Below are 24,228 nucleotides of genomic sequence, written 5' to 3' on the forward strand. Positions count from 1 at the left end.
AAATGTGGCGGCCAGAACTGCACACAGTACTCCAAATGTGGCCTTACCAAGGTCCTGGACAGCTGCAACATCACCTCTGCTAATGAAGGCTAATACACCATAGGCCTTCTTACGAGCTCTATCCACCTGAGTGGCAACTTTCAAAGATCTATGAACATAGACCCCAAGATCCCTCTGCTCCTCCAACTTACTAAGAACCCTACCGTTAACCCTGTATTCCGCATTCTTATTTGTCCTTCCAAAATAGACAACCTCACATTTGACAGGGTTGAACTCCATCTGCCACTCTTCAGCACAGCTCTGCATCATATCCAAGTCCCTTTGCAGCCGACAACAGCCCTCCTCGCTATCCACAACTCCACCAATCTTCGTATCGTCTGCAAATTTACTGACCCACCCTTCGACTCCCTCTTCCAAGTCATTAATAAAAATTACAAACAGCAGAGGACCCAGAACTGATCCCTGCGGAACTCCACTTGTAACTGGGCTCCAGGCTGAATATTTACCATCTACCACCACTCTCTGACTTCGACTGGTTAGCCAGTTCTCTATCCAACTGGCCAAATTTCCCACTATCCCATGCCTCCTGACTTTCTGCTTAAGATTACCATGGGGAACCTTATCAAATGCCTTACTAAAATCCATGTACACTACATTCACTGCTCTACCCTCAGAACATTACCCAAGTCTCGGGAATAACGCTCCAATGGTAATACCATTAGGTCATCTCCTCCCCAGAATAGTACTTTCGAAAAGCTACCCCTGACAAGATAGGCTGAATGACCTTCACCTTTACTGAAATTGTAAAATTCTCATCCATGTAGCAGTCAGGAAAGGTGGTAGCATAGTGGCAATGACAGTAATACTCGAAAGACTCAGGTAATGGTCTGGAGGCATGGGCTCAAATCCGACCATGGCAAGTGGTAGAATTCAAAATTAAGCAATTAAATTCTGAATCAAACATTAGCTTCAGTAACTGACCACAGCAACTAACATTGTTTGATTGAGTTTTAAAAACCTCATCGAATTTGTTATGCCCTCTAGGGAAGGAAATCTACCATCCTTCCTCAGACTGGTCCAGACCCACAGAAATGTGGTTGACTTTCAATTGTTCTCAGCTCAAGGGCAATTAGGGATGGACAACAAATGCTTGCCTTATCAGCAGCACCCACAACTCATGAAAGAACAAAAACTGTTCAGACACAATCTTCTGAAGTTAAAATGGGAGAAGGACCCAAGATTAAAACTACTTTCCATCAATAGTTATTTTTGACATGCTAATAAAAGTTGACAGTGCGGTAATGTAAAGTTAAAACTTTGCTACCTGTAACAGTTAATAGAGAAATACAGATAATCTTAAACATGATTTCAATGAAACAGAAGCTCAAGGATTAATCTTAAGAAGAAATGTAAAAGCGAGAGAAATCTGGGGAGGGAATTCTACAGGCAAGGTTACAAGGCGATAACGGAAGATCGGAGGGTTGCAAGGCTGCAGGTTAATGGATAATGAAAGTCCATTATCCCTGGACTAACAAATGAAGTATACTGTGGTAAAATGTGAAGCACATTTTGGAAGGGAGAACAGTATTATTTAAATTGGGAAAAACCGCAGAATGTTGCAACACAACTTAGATTTAAAAACAAAAGTGCTAGAGAGAGAGAGAGAAAAAACAGACACAGACAGAGAGAATTCAGGACATCTAACCCCTAGGGTACCCCTAGATCAAATTAAATATCTTTCATAAAAAAGGTGTGGCATACAGTGCTTTTCTACAAAGTCAAAAAAGGAGGAAAAGATGGGGATGGGGAGATAGAGACAAAAAGGATTTCTGAAAAGATAACAGGAGTCATTCATCTACGTTTTCAATTTATTGTAAAATACAGATACACAAAATTTATGCAATGTCTATACTGCAGAAATAAGCCAAATTAGAAGTTCTTGCAGCAGTAAACATAAAACAAGAACACATAAATGCGACTTATTCCACTGTATTCACTTTCTACAAAAGGTAACAATTCTGACAGGATTCTTTCATAATTAATTAAAAGGCTACAAGAATAAACAAGTGGAGGAGACTTTTCTCCCAATGCTTTATAGATCAAGGCCTGGCAGTGCACTGAAGTACAGGACTCTTAGGCTCAGAACAAACGAGAGATGGCCTAAACGATGAAACGTGCTGGCTATTTGAAAAGGGAAACATTAGCAACAGCACCAACCACATTCACTCATACAAGGAGCTATTTCTAAGCAGTGCTTGATTATTTATTGTAGTGGAAGTCTTAAAACAAAAAATAAAACAGAACATAAGACACTGTTTAAAGTTGAATGTTGAGGCTTTTCATTTTATTTCTAGTTGGATGCACAGGTGGGGAAGAAGTAGCGAAGATGGAAGTGGGAATGAGGTACCATCATGGCTTTCGGAAGTAGTATTGTATGTGTGGGGTTAGACAAGGCCCTGCCCCAAACCAATATTTACATACAATAGTTAGAAATAAAGATCTTGTCCAGAAATGGACAAAATATACATTATTGCACCATTTATTCCAGAAATTCACCAAATAACCTTCATTTCAGTATAAACTTCAACAGTGTATTGAGAGAACAATAAGCCAGTCTTCAATCCTGGTCTCACCCAGTGCCCAGCGAGTTGGGTAGCTACTGGAAGCAGATGCCTAGGCCAAACCTTTTCTTTCACTTAAGCTGAGGGTGGTGCCATGACTGTGATGCTCCTTTGCCTTATCTGTGCCCAGCAAATGATGCCGAGATTGAAAATCAAACAAGAGATCTTATCAGATGCCTGAAATTCTAAGCCATGGTTGTGGGATTGGGCAACACGGCAGTCATAATACTGGAGCATTTATTTTAAAAACTGGAAACATGTTTAACAAGTACATAATACAGGGCATCACAAAAATAACTTTCCACATTAATAATTGGCTTAAGAAACTCACAAGTGGGTGTATTTTTATTAAAAATATATAAATTAAAGGAGAACACAAATAGCAAGCCTTTTAAGTGTAATTTGAAAGAAACAATATTAATTCAAAATTCACAGAAATGAATTTCCAAAGCAAAGCAATCAGCTATTGGAAAGCAAGTAGCTGTGAAAATTAAAACAAATAAAGAAGTTACCAATTAATTGTAACAGGTTAATAGTTAATTAATCTATACAGACATGCTTTTACACACTGAAATAGTGCTCCTGCTGCATCAGGTGTTACACAACTGCACAAAAGCAATGATAGAATTTTTACACAAATAAAAACAGATCAATTATTCAACCTAGTAAATCTGACAAGAGTTGTTGGAATCCACTCAACCCCTTAAAAACTAGATAGAGGGTCACGCGCCGTATCATCATTGCATTTTCTATACAACCTACATTAAAGATGGAAATAGCTACCTCCAATGGCCTAGTATAGAACTGCATCATCCATTGTAGTATATGGTCCCAAGTTTAAGATCCTTTCTAAGCCAAGCCAGTTAACTTTCACCAGGTGATAACTGAAACTTGGATGCAGCAATGAATCAGCCTAGTTAATGATTTTCATTCAGGACAATCACTTGCTGGTGGGGATGTTTAGATTCAATCATGACAAACAAATGGGCTGCTGATTCTTATCCTCAAGTGTGTGAAATAGCTACAAGGGGAGTCTAGAAATATATCTGCACGTGGAATTTGTACATCTCTGTGTGTCCTCAGGTCAAACTGATTCTTTGGCCAAATTGCCTGTACCAAGTTCCAAAGAAGCCACAACCCGTTGTATCAATCTTTGCAACAAATGCAGAATTTATTTGAAGCTAGTGTTAACGTTGCCCTTCCCCATCCAACACCTTGAGGAAATGCTTAATTGTATAACAGGAAAATACTTGAGTTCTGGATAATTGCAGCTACATTGTACACACATATCACAGAACAGCCCTATCTACCAATATACTGTACACCTTATAGTAACAAACATTTTCTTTCCTCTCCAAAGGTACCAACTCAGGATGTAGTTCCACAGGTTGTAACACTAGCCCTCACCCAAACAGTCATTTTTGACTTGAGTGTAATCAGTGTGAGAGTTCTGGCAAGCAACAAGACTACAAAGGAGACTACAGTCCAGTCCTCAGGCTACACTGATCTATACACAGAATGGATTGGAATCACAAATTATTTTTCTGCCTTCATTATCCACAGGCATTGAAGCCAAATGTAGTCTCAATTTGGCACAGATTAGGATGGAACATAGACCACAATGTGGCTTAGTTGCACATCCAAGACACTGGGAAGAAAAGTGAACAATTAATTTAAATGCACTATCCATATAAAACAGAATCATAACATGAGAGATTTGCCCCAATAGAAAACAATACTTTAAAAAATCTGCAGGATGATTATTTCCTACAAAACAAGTTAATTCAACTCTTAACTTTCACATCAGCAACACGGGTATATTTGGACACAAATCATGCTATTGGTTTACCCACAGGCATCTTGAAGTTGGCCCTATAATTGTCCCAAATACATATCTCAATACTAACTTTGTGGAGATGCACTTAAGAATGGTGATAGCAATCACCTCTTTCAATAAGTAATTAATCAAATTTTTCTGCAGTGTCATTTTCTAGTCTCCTTTTCTGAGCGGGTTCAAGAAAACTGCAAAAGCTTCAGCATTAGCTGGTGGATTCCTCCCTTTCTTGAGTCAGCCACCATAAATCACTGATCAACACATTAAAAGGGGAATAAAACCTAAACTCGAAAGTAATATGATATTTTCTTAGCATCCTGGCTGTTGGCAAGATTACTGCACACTCCCACAGATCTGGAGATAAGAATCGGCACTGTTTAAATGCAAGAATTAATTTAGTAAGATCAAATACTGACTTGCTCAGATTGCCTTGGCTTATCCTCCTGCAAATTAGGGGTAAATTCTGTTAATAAGATGCTTAGTATAAAGCTGATGCCAAGCAGCATCAACTAAATTAACATGTAATACAGTTAGATTCTATGTGGTACAGAAGTAGCTGTCTAAATTGACGTGGAGGTGCTAGTATTGGGCTGGGGTGGACAAAGTCAGAAGTCACACATCAGTTTATAGTCCAAGTCACTTCATCTGAAGGAGCAGCGCTTCAAAAGCTTGTGATTTCAAATACACCTATTGGACTATAACCTGATGTCATATGACTCCTGACTTAATTGATAGGTGGCCTTTTCTCATGCTTGACATTTTGGTGTCATGTCAGTTGTAGTATTGCTGGAATTTTCACCTTGGAAGTACAAAACACTAACTGAATAAAAAAAACTGGTGTGTTAGATATAATATATATATACTCTTAACTCCAAGATATTGATTTAAATTTGTTTCAAAATACAGTAATGACTATATATTTTTCTGCCTTCCCTCCTCTTTTGTAATACTGACTAATGAAGAATTACTGCTTCACAGACATCAGCAGACCAAGGTGTTCTCACCTCACTGGCCTCTAATCTTCTACCTGCCACCATGGGTGAGATTAAGACATTCAGCACATTTCAGATCATACACTTTTCTCCATCTATCTGTATGAATTACACTTACCCACTGGGTCTTTATTTGGTAGGTGTAAGCAGCTTACCCTATCCATAGTTTCAAATATTTAGGAAATAGAGGGTTACCGCACTAACATTACCACAACGTGGTACAAACTGGTCAACTAGATGTGGAATCCATCCAGGTGAAGCAAAGAAGCAACAAGGAGTGAAAAACATCAGGAAGAGTTCATCTTTAGGCCTCCACACAGTAGTGGTGACCGAGCATAGCTTTAAATGGGAAATCAGAAATGTACAAAAGTGCTACTGTAACCTTTGGTGGTTTTAATTCCAATATAGACTGTACAAATAACACTAGCAATAATACCATGGTGGGTGAATTCCTGGAGTGGTGTATTTGATCTTCTTTTTGACCAGCACATTGAGGAACCAACGAAGGAATAAGACTATCCTAGATTTGGCTTTCTGCAGCAAGGGGTTAATTAATATTCTTCTGTGGAGTCCTTTATGATCACTTTTTCTTCCTTTTAGAATTCTTTACTGGAGTAGAAAAGAAGTCAAATTCAAAAATCTAAACAAAGAAAGCAATGAAGATGTGACACAAATTAACTGCAATGGACTAGGTGACTCAATTCAAAAGATGCAATAGTGGACAGTGACAGGTGACAACAGACAATGGTTAATATTTAAGGAACAAATGCATGCATTGCTACAGTTACATTTTTCAGGTGAAAGAACACAATAGGAAAAGTTCTCCAGCCGTGGTTACTTAAAGGAATTAAGGATGGTGTTTTGGGTCTCAAGAGTAGTCATATAAAGTACTCAAAAAATGCAGAGCATAAGGATTGGGAACAGTTTAGAATTCAGCAAAGGAGAATCAAACTATTACTGAACAGGGGAAAATAAAATGAGAGCAAGCTTGCAAAGAACATAAAAAAGCAGTCTGGGAAAGCTTCTATGTATGTAAATAGGAAAGACAAATGTAGGCCCCTTACACCCTGAAACAAGAAATTGATCATGGCGAATAGGGAAACGGCAGGACAACTGAACTATTTCAGTTTTGTCATCACATAAGACGACACAAATAATTTCCCAGAGGTGCTAGGGTCTTTTGGGAAGGGGAACTGAATGAAAAATTGTATTTGTTTAAAAAAGTAGAACAAAAAGTTGGTAAATTCCCAGGGTTTGATTACCTGCATGCCATGTAGCTAAAGGAGGTGGCCAAAGAAATCATGAATACATTATTTGTATAGATTCTGGAACAACCCCCAACAAATTACAGGGGGGAAAAAGTAACTGCACTGTTTAAGAAAAAAGGAAAAAAAATCAGGAATTACAGCTGATTGGGTTTTCAGTAGTGCAAGGAAATAATCACAGTGCAGGTCAATAATTAAGAATGTCATAATATAGCACTTAGAAATTACCAATGAGATTACACTAAGTTAACATGGAGTTATGAAAGGAAATTGACAAAACTTCTGGAAGTTTTATTTTTGAGTACATGACAAAATGGATGAAGGAGACTAATGAATTTGAATTTTCAAAACCATTTGATAAAATCCCATATAGGAGGTAATTGAGCAAAAGCAACACACATGAAAAGTTGATGGTAATACACTGGTATAGATTGAGTTATCTATTTGAAAAACGGAGTGGGAAACAGAATGGGTTATTTTTGGAGTGGAGGGCAGTGATGAGTGGAGGACTTCAGGGATCAACGTCCAGCTATTCACAATGTAAATCAACAATTCAGATGAGATATTCGAGCATAATACTTCCAAATTAGCTGATGAGACAGGACTAGATGGGACTTTCAGCAATGAGGAAGACAAGAGGCAAAAAGACTACTTAGATAAGTTGAGTGAGAAAATGCATAGCAGATGTATTGTAATATAGATAATGTAAAATTATCCACTTCAGTGGGAAAAGAAAAATTGGCAAAACAATACGCAAAGGAACAAAAGTGTCCTTCAACATTCATCATTGACGACAAATTGTTACAAAGGAAAACTGCATGTTGACTTTCATTGTGAAGATTAGGAGTACAGGAGCTATTAAATCTTACTCCAGCTGTTCAGGGCCTTAGTGAGAACACACCCAGAGAACTATGTACGGTTTTGTTCTCCTTACACATTGTGTACTTTGCCGGAGGAGAGGGAATGCTGTGAAAGCTCACCAGACTGATTCCTGGGCTAGTAGGTTTGCCAGGCATGCGAGATTGTTTGACTGGGCCTGTATTCACTAGATCTCAGAGGAATGAGTGGAGATCTTACTGAAATGTTTACATTTCTGACAGGTTTGGACAGATTGGATGCAGGAATGATACTTACCTTAACCAGGGAGTAGACCAGAACAAGGGGTCATGATTTCAGGATACATGGTAGGCATTTCAGACTGAGATGAGAAGAAATGTCCTCACAGTGGATGGTGAAACCTGTGGACTTGTCAGTGAAGAGGAGTGTCTTTAAGCTAAAGGTAACAAGAAGTATGGGGTGAGAGCAGAAGTCTGGCATCGAGATTAGTTCAAGACAGGATTTTAAAGGAGGAAATAATTTTGCGACTCAGCACTCCTTGCTCATCTCTAAGTCTAAGATAGAAGAGGTCAAGTATATTTCTGAAACATTCCTCACCTTTTACACAGGCTGATGGTTACAATTAGCCTCAGTACACATGGACTAAGGTGAAGTGAAGAATATTAAAAGTAGTGTCTTGGAGACAGAAAGAACACATTGCTTTGATTACTATTACATCCAGTTGTCATGTAGATGAGGGCATACCTTTAAGAGAGTTAAAAACAGCAGAACAACCGACACAGCACTAAGTGTTCCCAAAAAGGTAACAATATAACACTGGGTCGAAAAACTCTATTAGTTCATTGCTTGGAGACAAAAACAAATTCAAATTTGGCCAATCAGTTTAAATTATACCCCAAACATAACAAACTCCAATCAAGTTTGAATTAAGTATATTGACAATCTTAAAAGCCAACGACACATTCCGATGTTCTGGAGCATAAGACTGGGGAAAATTGAACAGTTGAGAGGAGAAGTGCCACAGCCCAGCATGTAAACATACTGCTTGAAAATAGCGTTCTCTTAAAAGTACCTTTTCAATCAGTAACCTGTAACGCAAAAATTCCTAACAAGGAAAAAAGACGACGCACCAAGATCTGGAGGCAAGAACCTACAGTTGCCTGGTTTTGAGATAAGAAGTGTTTTGTAAATTTTAATTGGGAGTTTTATCAGACGAGTATTATAGAAGAAAGCTAAAAGATAGGTTAGAGAAAGAAATTGTAAATAGTGGTTCGTTAATGATTCTCCGTTATACTTTAAGAAATAAAGTTAATTTTTCCTTTACTAAATTGGTTTCCAGGACAGTTAGCCAATGCTTCTAAACCCTATCACTGGACTCCAGGTGAATGGTGAGGATGATAACCAGTGGAGTGGATCTTATGCCTCTTACCTAGGTAGAGAGTGGAAGATTGCCATTGATCAGCTATCAGAAAAAAGTGTCAACTAGGAATTAATACATTCCAGAATGGTGTGGGGGGCAAAGTAAAGAATTAGAACATAATTTCTGAAACTGCTCATTAATTCACAACAGCTTTGGCATTTTCAATTGTTATCAAATAGTATGCGGTGGCACCCGATTCTTGTTTTCCTAGCAGTGGAGACAGAAAGGACAGGCATGGTATCTGAAAGAAAGAGAGAATGCTGGGGGGGTGAGGGGAGCTAACTGGATCAAAGCTGCCCCAGGAAAAACTATTAAACAAATTATCTTTTAAAGACAGTGCAGGTGGACAAAACAATATGAGAAAACATTTCAGTTAAAACCTATTACTAAAATAAGCTTGACGGGCCATCAATGATAGTTGTAAAAAAAGTCACAGACCAGGAAATTAAAATGCTCAAATCATATCAGTATCTCCATCTCAGTTGAGGGCAAAGGGGAAAATAAGAAAGCATTAAAATGTACAGGCTGAATTTGCACTCCTGTTCAGCACCCAATACATTTATATGGACACTGGATAAACCACTACAAAATCATACGAAGTACCAGAGTAATATCACACAACCAAATTCCAAATCACAGATTTAAGGTTCAGGAAATTAAACTTCCAGAAAAGGTACCTAGGTAAGAATGCTAATTTAAACATTGTTGTTTGTATATAAAAATGTTATTTACCTTCACATTTTTTCTATATTTAACTTTAGCAGTTTTGACAAAGACTACATTTAAAGGAAAAGCACATCACTCCTTTGAACAAACATCATGGGCAAGCAGGTTTGCACACATGGACGTGTCTTTGGCAAGGTTACCTTCCTGGGCCCAAAGAAGTTTTAAATCAGAGGTAATTGGAGATGGGTAAAAGATGTCATGCTACTCAAAGGGAAGGGTAATAAAACAATGAATGAAAATAATTCAAAAATTGTTGTTTATTTCACCCTTAAACGAACATCTTATCTTGAAGAGCATCCTCATGCAGGAGTCTTCACATTTCAACATGCCCAACCTGCATTGGTCACAGATTAAAGTCATTGACTGTTAGGAGTATAACGGAAGTAGCAACAGTGTACCATTTTATTGTACTGCTACTTCAGAACTATTTACATTACTTACACTAGAAATGTCTGTCTCTGAATTTCTGTCTTCTGAATTTTTAATTTCCAAAACCTTTATTCCATCACCATTCAAATCCCGATGACACAAGCTCACTTTGTCTACTTCCACTGTTGCTGCTTCTGTAGGAGGGTTCTGCAGATCTGTTGCTTCTGGACGGTTCTCCAGTTCCACCACATTTGCCTCAGGGCATTCTTCCAGCTCAATGGCACGCGACTCGGGGTGTGGATCGAATTCCACAGCACTTGCACCAGATTGGTGTTCTATTGCCTCCATGCCTCTCTCTGGATTGCCCTCCATCACAGTACTAGATTCATCACACTGAGACAAATCCGGGGCATTAATCTGCGGTGGTTGCTGTACCTCTGCAGAAATCAATTCCGAATGTTGCTGCACCGCTGTAGCACCAGGCTCTGGGTTATGTTGGATTTCTATGCTAGTAACTTCTGAAGGATGTTGCACCTCAGTAGCAACTGGTTCCACATGGGGCATAATATCAACTTCATCAATCTCTGGATGGTCTGTCTCTGTAGCAACAGACACCTTATGCGGCCGTATCTCCATCTCACTAGGCTGCAAGTCGCACTGGCTCTGCATTTCCACAGCACCATGCTGTGGCTGTTGTTGTTGTATTATTGTTGTGGCACTAGTCTCTAAACAATGACCCACCTCCATAGTGGTCTCTTCTATTCCACGGCTCAGCTCAATAGTGCTAGTCTGTGGATTGTGCAATTCCAGAGTGTTGGTCTCTGGGTGGTGCTGTAGTTCAACAGTATTTTCCTCCAGATGGTGCTGCAGAGATACTGCACCCTCCTGTACCTGGTGCTGCAACTCCACACTGCTGGACTCCATTTGTGGCTGGAGCTCCACAGTGCTCACCTCAATAACTTGGCTTGTTGGATGGTGCTGCAATTCCAAGCCATTCACCTCTGAGTGATGCTGCAATTCTACACCATTCACCTCTGGATGGTGGATCACCTCCACCACTCTTCCCTCTATGTGGTGCTGCAGGCCCATACTGCTTTCTATTGGCTGCTGGCTGATCTGAGCCCCTTCCGGATGGTGTTGCAATTCCACACTGGATTCGGCTGTGTGCTGAGTCACAATCATAGTACCGCTTACAGGAAACTGCTGCAGTTCTACTGTGGTCCCCTCTGGATGCTGGGTCACTTCTATGATAGTCTTATCTGAATTCTGGCAGACCTCCATGAGGCTTCCTGCAGACTGATGGTGCAGTACAACCCCACTTGCCACTGTATGGCTCGCCACCTCCATGCACTCGCCATCAACTTCATACACTGTCCGAGTGCTTGTATCCAAATTATTAATTTCAACACTATTCCCATCATGGTTGCTAATGTCCACACTATCTGAATCAGTCACGTGGGCGAGCTGCATTTTCTCTGGGTACAATTTTGCATAGGTATCGACCATCATGTCATAGTCATGTTTAGCATCATAACTGATGTGGATTAGTGCCAGACTGGTTGTCCGTTCCTCAACCGGAGTGATTTTTAAGTATGCTTTCAGCCGTTTCCGTCCAATTTCATACTTGTCAGTTTCGAGCTTGATAATAGGTAGATTTGAGACAATTTTAAGTAAAGTGTACACATTTGGAAAGAACTTGATATCAGGATGGCGCAGCGTGTCAAAAATAGTACTAGGAAGTTCAACATCTCTGCTTCGATGCTTCCATTTTATCTTCCAACAGTGCAGTTCTGCTGAAAGGGTATCGGGATTTGGAAGATCATCTTTATATAAATCAGCCATGTTTTCCTCTGCAGTATTATATTTCAGCTGAGCCATAACAGAAGGCACCAACGACAGGCACTTGAGAGCCTTTAGCTGCTGCTCAGAAAACATGTCCTCAATTTCTAAAATAATGTGGTCCAAAAAGGGTGCAGTAATTGCTTCCTTATAGTAGTTTTCAGGAGTCTCCTCAGAAACCTCTTCACTTTGAGGCTGCCTGCGACATCTCCAAGGCAGCTTTAGTTCAATTCCCATTTTGATTGACAAATTGGTGGCTTCTTCTAACCAGAACTCATGATATACATCAATATTGTCCCTCATTTCGTTTAATGAGTGCAGGACCGCAGTCAAAGTGCTCGAGGCAAAATAAGTGTCTGATGCTTGACCTTGGAGATTTTTGCCAAAGGCTCTTGTGTATGAGAGAACATTTTTCAACACCATAACAGAGACAACTATTTCAAAATCTCTCATGGTTGAGGACAACATGCTGGCCTGGGTCGCTATCTCAGCATTCCACCTACCACATGTATCATAACTGATCTCATCCAAGCACGTCACCAGCACTTCATAAAGATCTGCCAAGATCTCAAAAGTGTCATGTCTTTCATACCAATTAATTTGAAAAAGTTTTTTCAGCTCCTTCGCCTTCTCCTCATTTGTTTGATGGACACCGTCAACACCAACATCAAAAACCTTTTGGAGTTGAGGTGACAAACTGAAAAATGATACAATGTTTTCCATCAAACTTAATACCATGTTAATACCAAAAATCAGACTGGACTTCGCTATCCATATGTTTAGGGGATAGGAAGAACAAGGAGTGCTCAATGCCTTTGGACACTGCTGTAAAATGCTAGCCACAACAACTCGCTTTTTGTAACACATTGTGGCAGAACCATTGTATGCTTGTCCACGGCAGTAATACATGTTCAGACCCCACTTTTCTGTAAGAGTCTCATGGATCCGACTGGCCAAGAACTCCCCGTCAAGATCACAGGGTATGAAGCCAACAAATTCTTGCCTCAGACAGTCAGACTCATCTACAAACCGAATTAACAGGGACACATGGTCAAGCCCTGCTACATTGATCACTTCATCTGTCACAATCGAGAAGAAGTTGCTGTCACGAACTTCTCGGAGTACCTCCTCCCGTATGCACATCTCACAGATGTCCAAAAGGTCTTTTTGCAAGTTCTTAGGGCAGTACACTGCATTCACAGCAGTTGTTTCAAACCTCTTTCTAAGAATTTCATCGCCTGCATTCATTCGGAATTCCAGTAGTGCTTGAATGTTGTCAGGAGTATTGCACAAGTTACTCAGGTTTTCAGTTGCTGATCCTCCCAAAGGGACATTTTGCCTCCCCAACAGCAATACAGTTTCAAATAAAACTTTGAGAAATTCTTTGTTCCCTTTCTCTTCAGGTGTCAAATTCAAAGATTCTTCCAAGAGAGTAGACTCTTCCAGGCTCTCTGTAGCACCTTCCAGTTCTGTTTTGTCAAGTTCATTGATTGCCTCCTGTTTACACTGCAGACCTCTCAGGACATCACAGTCAGCTTAAAAACATTAAAAAAATGTTTTAGACTATTGCCAAAATTTTTATTATACTTAATCACAGAGCCAACTTAAGTGTTGATTTGACAAACTCTCCCTGTAAGTTCTGCTAACACAAGAGTCACATATTCAACATATTTACACAAGTTATTTCCTGACTAAAGACAATTAAATTAAGGATAAAATTTACACTGAATTATAGCTGTTTATAAACACAAACCTGTGACACAAAAATCTGAAGAATAAATACTAACTCAATTAAATTACTCCCATATATTCACATTGTCTACTTTTAATTTCTAAACCCAAGACTGCAAATAATATTAACAGGCCAAAATGCTAAGATGTAGATTGAAAGTCAAATGGTATTATTAGTGCACCAGTATATATTACTGCATCACAACGCAAAAAGCATCGGCAATCCTAATGGAATAAACGTACAAGGGAATTTATAGATTTGAAATGCAGCATTACAAAGAAACAGAGACTAGGAGGAGCAGGCATTTGGCACATTCAGCATACATCATTCAACATGATCACCGCTAATCATCCAACTCAGTACCTTGTACCTTTTCCCCACATATCCTTTGACCCCTTTAGTTCCAAGAACTATATCCAACTCCTTCTCCTCAACTTCATTCTGTGGCAAAGAATTTCATAGGCTTACCACTCTCTGGATGAAGAAATATCTCCTCATTTTGATCGGCCCATCCCATATTGTGCACTGTGACCAGTGGTTCTAGTCTTCCCAGTCACTGGAAACATACGTCAGTCCTGCTGTTACAGGAGTCACCTTGGTAAAACTTTATTGCACTCTCTCTATAGCCAAACTATTTTTCTCAGATAAGGAGGCCAAAAGTGCACACAATATTTTAGGTGTGATCTCAGCAAGGTCAAATACCATTTGCCTTCTTCACCCTATGCTGGACTTGCTTACTTTCAGTAACTAGCGCACAAGGATACCCAGGACTCATCTCCTCCTCTTCTAATCGATTGCTATTCAGACTATCTGCTTTCCTACGACCAAAATGGATAACCTCACATTATACTTCATCTGCCACGCATTTGTCCACTCACTCAACTTGTCTAAATCACACTGAAGTATCTCTCTATTCTCACAGCTCATCTTCCCACCCAGCTTTGCATGTTTTGCAAACTTAGGACATATTACATTTAGTTTCTTAACCCAAATTATCACATTGTGAATAGCTGGGGTCCAAACACTAACTCTGGCAGTACCTCACTGGTCTCTGTCTGCAATTTGGAAAAAGACCCATTTATTTCTATGGCTTCGCATCTGCTAACCACTTCTGTATCGATATCAGTACACTATCCCCAATCTGATACACTTCAGTTTTACACATTAATCTCTTATTTCAGACTTTATCGAACACCTTCTGAAAGTCCAAATAAATCACATCCACTAGCTCCCTCTTTATCAAATCAACTAATTACATCTTTGAAACTTTCCAGGAGATGCATTGAGAATGATTTCTCTTTTGTAAATCCATTTATCCAATCCTGTCACTGTTTCCCAAGTGCTGTACTATTAAATCTTGTTGAATGGATTTTTTTCACACTACTGATGTCAGGCTACCTGGTCTATAACTCCATTTTCTTTCTACTTCCTTTTTAGACAGGAGGGCTACATTAGCTACTCTGCAATCCATAGGAACTACTCCAGAGTTTATAGAAGCTTGATAGATGACCACCAACACAGACACTATTTCAACAGTCACTTTCTTAAGTACTTTAGAGTGTAGATTATTGTGCCTAAGTTTGTAAATCAGGATTCAATCATTTCAATTTTCCATAAACCACTTCCCTATCAATACTGATTTCCTTCGGTTCCTCCCTCTCTCGAAACCCGGGATTCCCCAACATTTTTAGAGCATTATTTGTATCCTTTGAAGGCAAAACTAACTATGTGTTGGCCCTGGTGAGACCACACCTGGAGTACTGTGTGCAGTTCTGGTCTCCAAATTTGAGGAAAGACATTCTGGCTATTGAGGGAGTGCAGTGTAGGTTCACGAGGTCAATTCTTGGAATGGCAGGATTACCTTACACTGAAAGACTGGAGTGACTGGGCTTGTGTACCCTTGAGTTTAGAAGACTGAGAGGGGATCTGATTGAGACATATAAGATTATTAAAGGATTGGACACTCTGGAGGCAGGAAACACGTTTCCGCTGATGGGTGAGTGCCGAACCAGAGGACACAGCTTAAAAATATGCGGTAGACCATTTAGGACAGAGATGTGGAGAAATTTCTTCACCCAGAGAGTGGAATGCTCTGCCCCAGAGAGCAGTGGAGGCCCAGTCTCTGGATTCATTTAAGAAAGAGTTGGATAGAGCTCTCAAGGATTGTGGAATCAAGGGTTATGGAGATAAGGCAGTAACAGGATACTGATTAAGGATGATCAGCCATAATCATATTGAATGGTGGTGCAGGCTCAAAGGGCAGAATGGCCTACTCCTGCACCTATTGTCTATTGTCTAAAGTATTTAGTTGGTCTGACGTTCTTTGTTCCCTATTATAACTTCCGTGTCTGTGATGAGACCTACATTTGTCTTCATTAATTTTCTGCCCTTCACTTACATTCAACTTGCTTGTAAAAGATTCTGTATCTTTTCCACAATCTTACTCTAGTACTCTAGAACAGTAGAGGCCCTTCAGCCTTTGACATTGCTACTATAAGATCAGACTAACCTACATACCTTTCATTTACTATCTCCCATGTGCCAATTGAAGAGTCGCTTAAATGTCCTTAATGTATCGGAGTCTGCTAACACTGCTGGTAGTGCATTCCATGTATCCATTACTCTGAATACAGAACCTACCTCTGACATTTCCCTTAAACCTTCCTCCAATCACCTTAAAATTATGTCCCCTTGTGATAGCCATTTCCATCCTGGGAAAAGATCTCTGGCTATCCACTCTAACTATGCTTCTCATCATTTTGTACCCCTCTATCAAGTCACCTCTCATCCTTCTTCGCTCCAATGAGAAAAGCCCTAGCCTCCTCAACCTTTCTTCATAAGACCATGGCCTCTAGTCCAGACAGCATCCTGGTAAATCTTCTCTGTCCCCTCTCTGAAGCTTCCACGTGCTTCATAAAATGAGGCAATCAGAACTGAACACAATAGTCCAAGTGTGGTGTAACCTGGGTTCTACAGAGCTGCAACATAACCTTGAGGCTCTTGAACCCAATCGCCCCTCCACTAATTTCCACCCTCTTATTCAATCCCTTTATCCTCCTTTGCTGAATCTAAACTGCTCTCTATCCACACAACTACCGTTTTCTTTTGTCCAATTTATATGTCATTTTCTTGGATGAGATACTATCCTTAATTTACCTTGTTAGCCATGGTTAGGCCACCTTTCCCATTTTGTTTTTGTGCCAGTGAAGACCAACATATATTGGGGATAAACAGGCTAAAACGGATTGCTTACATATCACTGAATCAGAGTACAGCAAGTACCTAAGAGAATGGTACCCATACATTGTGAAAGAAGAGTTAGACTAGGATGATAAAAATTATTGTATCAGCTTCAGATTTCTGGAAAACATCAATGATATTTCTGCAGTTCCTGGGCTCCAGTAATTTTTTTGCTGCTTGGTAATGCACATGATATATTTTAGCAACTATTCACACTGGTGGAACATGGGTGTTAATCTAATTTTGTAAAGTGATTTAAAATTAACTAGGTCACTCTTTCTAGAATCACATTTTTAAAACAATATGCTTCAGATTGCAGATGATTGCAAGGTGTCCTGAAGTGTTCACGGAAGTTTGTTTATATTGTACAGCTTTACAACAGGAGAGAGAAAATATTGAGCTGCAGAATCTAGGATGAATTCAGAAGTGTTTTGGGTGCAATTCAAAGGTGGCCTGACCAGGATCTGAAGCATAGTCTCTCCTACAAAAAGGATATCATTCAGACCAGTTAAAGAAATAAACTACCATAATTAAAAGCTGTTTGTTTACTTTCCACAACAGGAGTATTTGATTAAAACTCAACAGATTATTAAAAGACTGAGGAAATCTAAGCTCTGAAAAGGCTTCATAGCTCACAGTACTGGTACAGATGAAAAGTGAACGAGACTTAGTTTTGCGCTGTGTTTTGAAATCTTTTAATCTGCTATATATAGATACCATAGCTGGGTTTACTTTATTTGTATTTCGTTGATATATTAAACTTCTCTTTGACTGTTAAAGAGAGTAGCCTTCAATGTTTGTGTTGTGATCAACTATGCCAGATTTCATTCTGGGATCTAGCTTGACCTGTGGTAACACCAGCTATGATCATACAAGAAGGTAGGTAAATTTGGTATAGATATGAAGAAATTTATACGATAACATTAGATTAGATTACTTACAGTGTGGAAACAGGCCCTTCGGCCCAACAAGTCCGCACTGCCCCGCCGAAGCGCAACCCACCCATACCCCTACATCTACATCTACCCCTTACCTAACACTACGGGCAATTTAGCATAAGAAATTGGCTACTCAGAGGATTTATATAAATTAGAACTGGTGTCACTGAAGTACCAAACGGTCACCACAACAGGTAAGAGTTTAATGTTGTTTCAGATCTAGTGTGGATTGTAGTTTTCAAATATCAAAAGCAAATAGATCCCAAAATAATTAGAAATTCCTTAAAATGAGATTGTGGTTGGGCCAAAGATTTGTTTTATGCCTGGATCATGGGCTTTGCTGATTGAGCCATCATTAATCACTCATCCGTAGCTGCCCTTGAACAGGTGGTGACAAGCTGCTTTCTTAAACTAAAGCTCACTTAGGGTAGGTACATCCACAAAGCTGTTCGGTAAGGAGCTCCAGGATTTTGACCTAGTGATACAAAAGGAATGCTGATAATTTTCCAAGTCAGGATGGTGACTGGCTCAGCGAAGAACGTGCAGGCAAGTTACACACCATTCTGACTTAAAGGCTGTAATCGTTGTTCCTTTACTTGTCATAGAGACATGAACCGCCCTTCCGAACAGCTCTGTGGATATGCCTTTGCAATTGCAACAGTTCCAGGAAGCTAAGCATCAGATCTCGTAGGCAACAGCAGTAAGTACTACATTAGCCCATAACACTCAGATCTCAAGAACAAATTAAAAATAAACAACCTGAGATGCACATTCAATCTTGTAATCTTTCTGCAAACGGGCTTGTTGACAAAAGACTTTGGCTGACCATTTTATCACTACTCTCACCTTCCTTCAGTCTCATTATTTCCATCACTTGCACAAAATTCTCTCTCTCTCTAGGTTATTTCCAACCAGATACAACTCCTTCAGTTTTGGCCTGAATATTATCATGACATCTGCATTTGACAACTTGCATTATTAATCATTCTTCCTCATATTCAGTGCTCTTATTATTAGCCAATCTCCTTTCTGTCTCTCTACCAGCATAGACTTCACCTTAATTCTGTTGGTTGGATTCCAACTTTGTGGGTTTGTCAAGCTATCCTAGTTACTTTTCAGAACAAACTTAGACTTTAAATGTTCTCCCCACCAAAACTGAGACCATAGTTTCTCTTGGCCCAAGACTTAAATCTTTTCCTTTAGCAACTCCACGTTGTTCACTCATGTTCAACTCGATGTAAAACAAACATTTACTCTAGCATTTAGCCTTTCTTCGCCACAAACCCAGCTTATGCAAGAAATCCACCTCCTGATCTCGTGATCCTCTTTCTCCAAATCAACTAGTTCTCTTCTTACCCTAAGCTTGAAGGTCTCATCATTTTCCTTCAGGCATATCTTTTTCCTTTCAGAATCAGCAGTTACCAATCTCTGGGCACTTGGTTCTTTCATTTGTTCCCATGTCATAACCTTTAATTGCTTTGACATTTTCTGATGCAAGATATAGGTTTTTAAAAATTTATTTTCTTGCACACTTCGCTTTCAGTCATAAATTTCCTAATCATTTTACATGCATTATCTGTATTCCTATAGAGGATGTACACACAAGGCATTTTCTAAGGTGCCATTTTTACATTATAGTCACTCGCCATCGTTTAAGCAATTGAGATATTTATGAAAGAATATTTCTACAAACATTTGTGAAATCATTTTAATGCTGAAATAACACCTTCCAGATCAAACATATGTCTGGTTAGTCAGCCTACTAAAAATTAAAGCTCCAGGAATATATGTTAGAAAACATATGATCAGTTCATACTATTTTCAGGGTTACATACTTTACGTGTGATGGAGCTACTTACTTCTTGGTGCCTTCACTCTCAATAAATCTTCCTCAGTCTATAACAAGAAGAAAAGAAAAGGAAAAGGCTTTATATTATCTTAACATATCCTGAGGTTCACAAAAGGAGGAAAAAAGCGACAATTATTGTAATGAAGTAAATTTACCAGGTCTTTTATTCTCTTGTGCTTTCTGTGTTTGCCTTCAGGTTTATTGAGATGGCTCGTTAAGTCAAACAAAGTTGGCACGGCATTATCCTTAAGAACGGTTCTGTAAGGGCTCTGGAAACAAGTTTATAATTTCAAATAATGTTACATGCTTTACTGTTGATATCAAATTGCTTTCTAACTCAAATTTACCCATTTACAGTTTCTCTGTTGCTGCCTCATAGCCTCTAGCTTATTCAGCCAGTTCATAATGTTACAGCCAGACACTAAGTCGTACGTAATATTTGACAGTCATAGGCCACCTCATGAATGTGTACAGCAAATTAAAATAAAACCTGTATAATTCAGGAAGTCAGCAGCACCTGTGGAGAGAAAAGACTTAACATTTCATGTTGGTAACCTTTCACCTGACCTGTTGAGTTTTCCCAGATGTGTTTTATTTTTCAGATTTCCCGCTTCTACTGTATTTTACCTTTTATATAAATGCAATTAGGATGCTGGATACATTAAAATAAAAGCTAATATTCAAGTGAAATTGCAAACTAAGCTTGCAATTTAATATCACTTCAAATTCAGTGTGCAGTTCTTGCTAGTTTAGTAATAATACTGCACCTCTGGAGACAACACAGAGGAGAATAACTACACTGACTTAGAGGGTATACTACTCAGCTTGTGAAGACTATTCAATTTGTTTATGTTGCCACTTGAGAAAGGAAGCCCAAGAGACGTTAAGATTGCTGCTTTTAAGATTTAACAGCAAATAGAGAATATAGCCCAAAGCTTCTTTATTTTGTTCAGGACAGTACAAACAGACGGTATGGCACTCAAATTATAAACAAAGCCAGAGACAAGAATGCTTCAGTGAGTAAGCAACCAATCTATTATACTTAATAAAAACTAAGAACTGTAAATGTTGAATTTGTGAAACAAAGACAGCAAGCAGAAACTCAGCCAGTTTGGCACCATTGGTAGAGAAAAAACAGTGTTAATGTTCTAAGTCCAATGACTCTTTGTCAGAACATATACTTGCTAGCTTGGGAGGTAGAGAAGCAGTAAACATCGATTCATTTAAATGCAGCTTAGATTGACATTGTTCAGAATAATCATCATAATATTGTACATGGTTAACTTGAACACAAATGTCTCAGGCTTGGATGGAAAGATGACTTTGCTCCTGCACTTCTGAAAGCTCTTCAAAGGTTGAGAATTTTGTTGTCTCATTGCTGGGCCTATTGCAAACTAGTTTATAGAGGTTGATTAAACATTACTGCTATTAACATCACAGGGTGATGGAAGGCAAATAAGACTGACCTCTGTCTTTTCTCATGCAGTAATCCCTCGATTCCTAATTGAAAATGTCTGATGAGAAAAAGTACAAAACCTTCCAGCAGGGTCATAGTATTTTAACCACAGGCAAGATTGTTGACCAGAACGTTCTCCCTCCTTGATAAAGCCAACAGCAGCATTCCTATCACAAGGCAAGGACTGAAGTTAACCTGGTACTGTATGATTTAGTTTCACACTCAGTTTGCTCAAAAAGCCACTGGGGAACTATCTCAGTTTTCATAGACTGAAACCAACCAACTCTCTACACGCAAGGGCTGGGGATAATTTTTTGTTTTTGAAAAACTGGTCACTGAAATGAGGAAATAGAATTAGCCTAAAAACAGGTTTCAAAAATGTCAATTTACGTATTGGAAGAAAGTCCATAAAATTTAAAAAGCACATTTTTGTTTTTAGTCATTTTCACACCATCCCGCCCTGACAACCTTTGCTCTCTTGTACCCACACAGTGTCTCTCTGCCTCAGTTTTGTTTCTCTACGTGCACCCCTCACCCCTTCTATTTTCCTCTTCTACTTTATTCTTTGTTTTGTTTACGTTTCTGCAATTTGAGCAAGGGTAGCAGCAACATCTACAATGAAATGAGTGCCCAAGTTACAAAACACAGCATTCATGGTTAGAATGTCAGAAATATATTAGGATGGGATGCTTGTTTTATTGGGTAAACATATCAAAGAACATTGAACTAAGTGAATAAGTAGAGTCAAGGTACATATTGCAGCAGATATGATTCAATGGAATGAAGAGTAGGCTTGACAAGTTGAATGGGCTACCCTACAAAAACTGTACAGCCCAGAGGTAGAGACAAATGTCAATTAAGTATATGACTGTTGAGGAACACTGCAGTACTGTCTGATTTTTGTTCAAATTTGTGACCTTACAGAGGAGTTTACTTTGCTGGAAGTTCAAAAGGTTGAGCAATACACATCTTAGTTATAACAAGAAGTGGGCTGGGACTTGGTTGGTGAGATGCATAGAACAAATCCAAATGGCCATTTCTTATTATCTCTAACAGCTTGATGTGGAATATACAGAGAATTCCAACTTACATTTGTGCATATCAAGGATTGTTCAAAGTGTCTTGCACAGAGTCTGTACTGTTTGTGAAGCTGCTCAGCGGACCTATTTTCCAAGTCTGCTCGCCGACAGTTCTCTACCCATTTCTGACACCTACATCAATAGAAGAAAAATAATGACTGTTATGACCCAACATTTGATACAACAGATTGCATTTCAGACAGATTATATTTTTGTCGTGAGAAAGAAATGCATAAACCCAATGGGCCAAATGGTGTCTCTCTGTCATAATGAGTATGATGTTATAGGTTTATTGCCAATTACTTTTCCAGCAAAAGAAAATCTTTTCAAAACAGTGCCTCGGTACTTTGAAGTGGAAGACGTCAGCGTTGCATGAAGCTAATTTGGTTTAGCTAAGACTGAAAAATTTCTTACTGGTTCTACTGTAAAGTTTTGCCCTTCTATTTCACTCCCTATTGCAGAAATCAGCAACTTACTGAAGGTGAAAGCACCTTCAGGATTTATACAATCCAAAACAAGCATCAATATTTGTCTGCCTACAGTCTTGGGGTTTTTACACAATAAGTTAGCTAGCTCACTGAGCTGGAAGATTTGTTTTCAAACGTTTCGTCACCATGACTAAGTAACATCATCAGAGTCTCCAGTAAATTGCTGTTGGTATGTTCTGCCTCTCTATTTATAGGTCTTGGTTTCTTAAGGTGGGTGATTTCATTTCTGGTTTATTTTTCCCCTCCAAGGGAAGGTCAACAGGATCTAAATCAATGTGTTTATTGATGGAGCTCTGGTTAGAGTGTCATGCCTCTAAGAATTCTTGTGCGTATCTGTTTTGCCTGTCCTAGAACATGTGTGTTTTCCCAATCAAGGTGGTGCCCTTGTTTGTCTATATGTATGGAAATTAGTGATAGTGGGTCATGTCTTTGGTGGCTAGTTGGTGTGCGTGTATCCTGATGGAAAATTTCCTGCTTGTTTGGCAACGTAGTGTTTTTTACAGTTCTTGCATGGTATCTTGTAAATGAGATTGGATTTGTTGGTAGTATCTAATGGATCCTTTAGTTTCATTAGCCGCAGTTTAAGTGTATTTGGAAGATTTGTGGGCTACCATGATGCCACAAGGTATGAGTGGACAGGAAGTCATTTCTGATATACCTTTGATGTTACATAATGTGCTATAGATTTTGGTTGCGTCGTGTCTGCTTGTTTGGGCTTATTTCTGAAGATTTGGCGGATTGCGTTTACTGGGTATCTGTTTTTCATGAAAACCTTGTATAGATACTTTTCTTCTGTAGTTTCATTTTGTAGTTCTTGGGTGCTGCAGTGTGATGTTGCTCGTTGAAGTAATAAGAGAGGCAGGACATACCCACCAGCGCTTCATGGGTGATTCTCACTGATGTTACCTAGTATGGTAACGAAATGTCTGAAAACAAAAGCTCAGCGAGCTAACTAACATACTTAGCCCAACCTCAGCTATAAATCTTCTCAAAAATAGTTTTAAACAGTGTTGTAACAAAAAGGTTAAATTGATATTGGCCTCTTCCCGAACAAATTTATAACCATCTCCTTGAAGAAACTTAATACTTATTCCTTATTCAGCCCAATTCTGTAGTATAAAAAGATCTATTAGGTAGTTAAAAATGGAGCACTACAGTGGAAACAAGCAAGAAAACACAACTCATCTAAAGTGAGGCAATGACAACAAATGAGACAAAACATGCTGCACTGCAAAGAGGATCATAATTTTAGTGGTAAATTCCTTTGATAGACTCCTTATCAAATGCAAGATGTACAGAAGGACTTCAGGATCCTCATGGATGAAATCACAAAAAGCTAGCATTCATACTTTATATAGGTTTACAAAATCATGCGGGGCATGGATAGGATAAATAGACAAAGTCTTTTCCCTGGGGTGGGGGAGTCCAGAACTAGAGGGCAGAGGTTTAGGGTGAGAGGGGAAAGATATAAAAGAGACCTAAGGGGCAACCTTTTCATGCAGAGGGTGGCACGTGTATGGAATGAGGATGCCAGAGGCTGGTA

General features: G+C 39.1%; 1 protein-coding gene across 6 annotated transcripts in view; it reads right to left on the reverse strand.

Annotated features, from left to right (window-relative positions):
• Positions 1–1,856: 1,856 nt before the first annotated feature.
• The window catches only part of LOC140481121 (52 kDa repressor of the inhibitor of the protein kinase-like), a 39,440-nt gene continuing 17,068 nt past the window's right edge, over positions 1,857–24,228 (reverse strand). For 2 of the 6 annotated variants that reach the window (XM_072576817.1, XM_072576818.1), the window contains exons 2-6: positions 22,209–22,329; positions 19,818–19,931; positions 19,673–19,709; positions 10,137–13,438; positions 1,857–6,087 (exon numbers count right to left, since the gene is read on the reverse strand). In XM_072576817.1, coding sequence (XP_072432918.1) covers positions 6,028–6,087; positions 10,137–13,438; positions 19,673–19,709; positions 19,818–19,931; positions 22,209–22,329 — 3,634 coding nt within the window. In that variant the 3' untranslated portion in view covers positions 1,857–6,027. Of the gene's footprint in view, positions 13,439–19,672; positions 19,710–19,817; positions 19,932–22,208; positions 22,330–24,228 lie in introns of all 6 variants that reach the window. The other 4 variants (XR_011961469.1, XR_011961468.1, XM_072576820.1 and 1 more) reach the window with 4 other exon arrangements.

The sequence above is a fragment of the Chiloscyllium punctatum genome, chromosome 9 (genome assembly GCF_047496795.1).
Source record: "Chiloscyllium punctatum isolate Juve2018m chromosome 9, sChiPun1.3, whole genome shotgun sequence".
Lineage (NCBI taxonomy): Eukaryota > Metazoa > Chordata > Chondrichthyes > Orectolobiformes > Hemiscylliidae > Chiloscyllium > Chiloscyllium punctatum.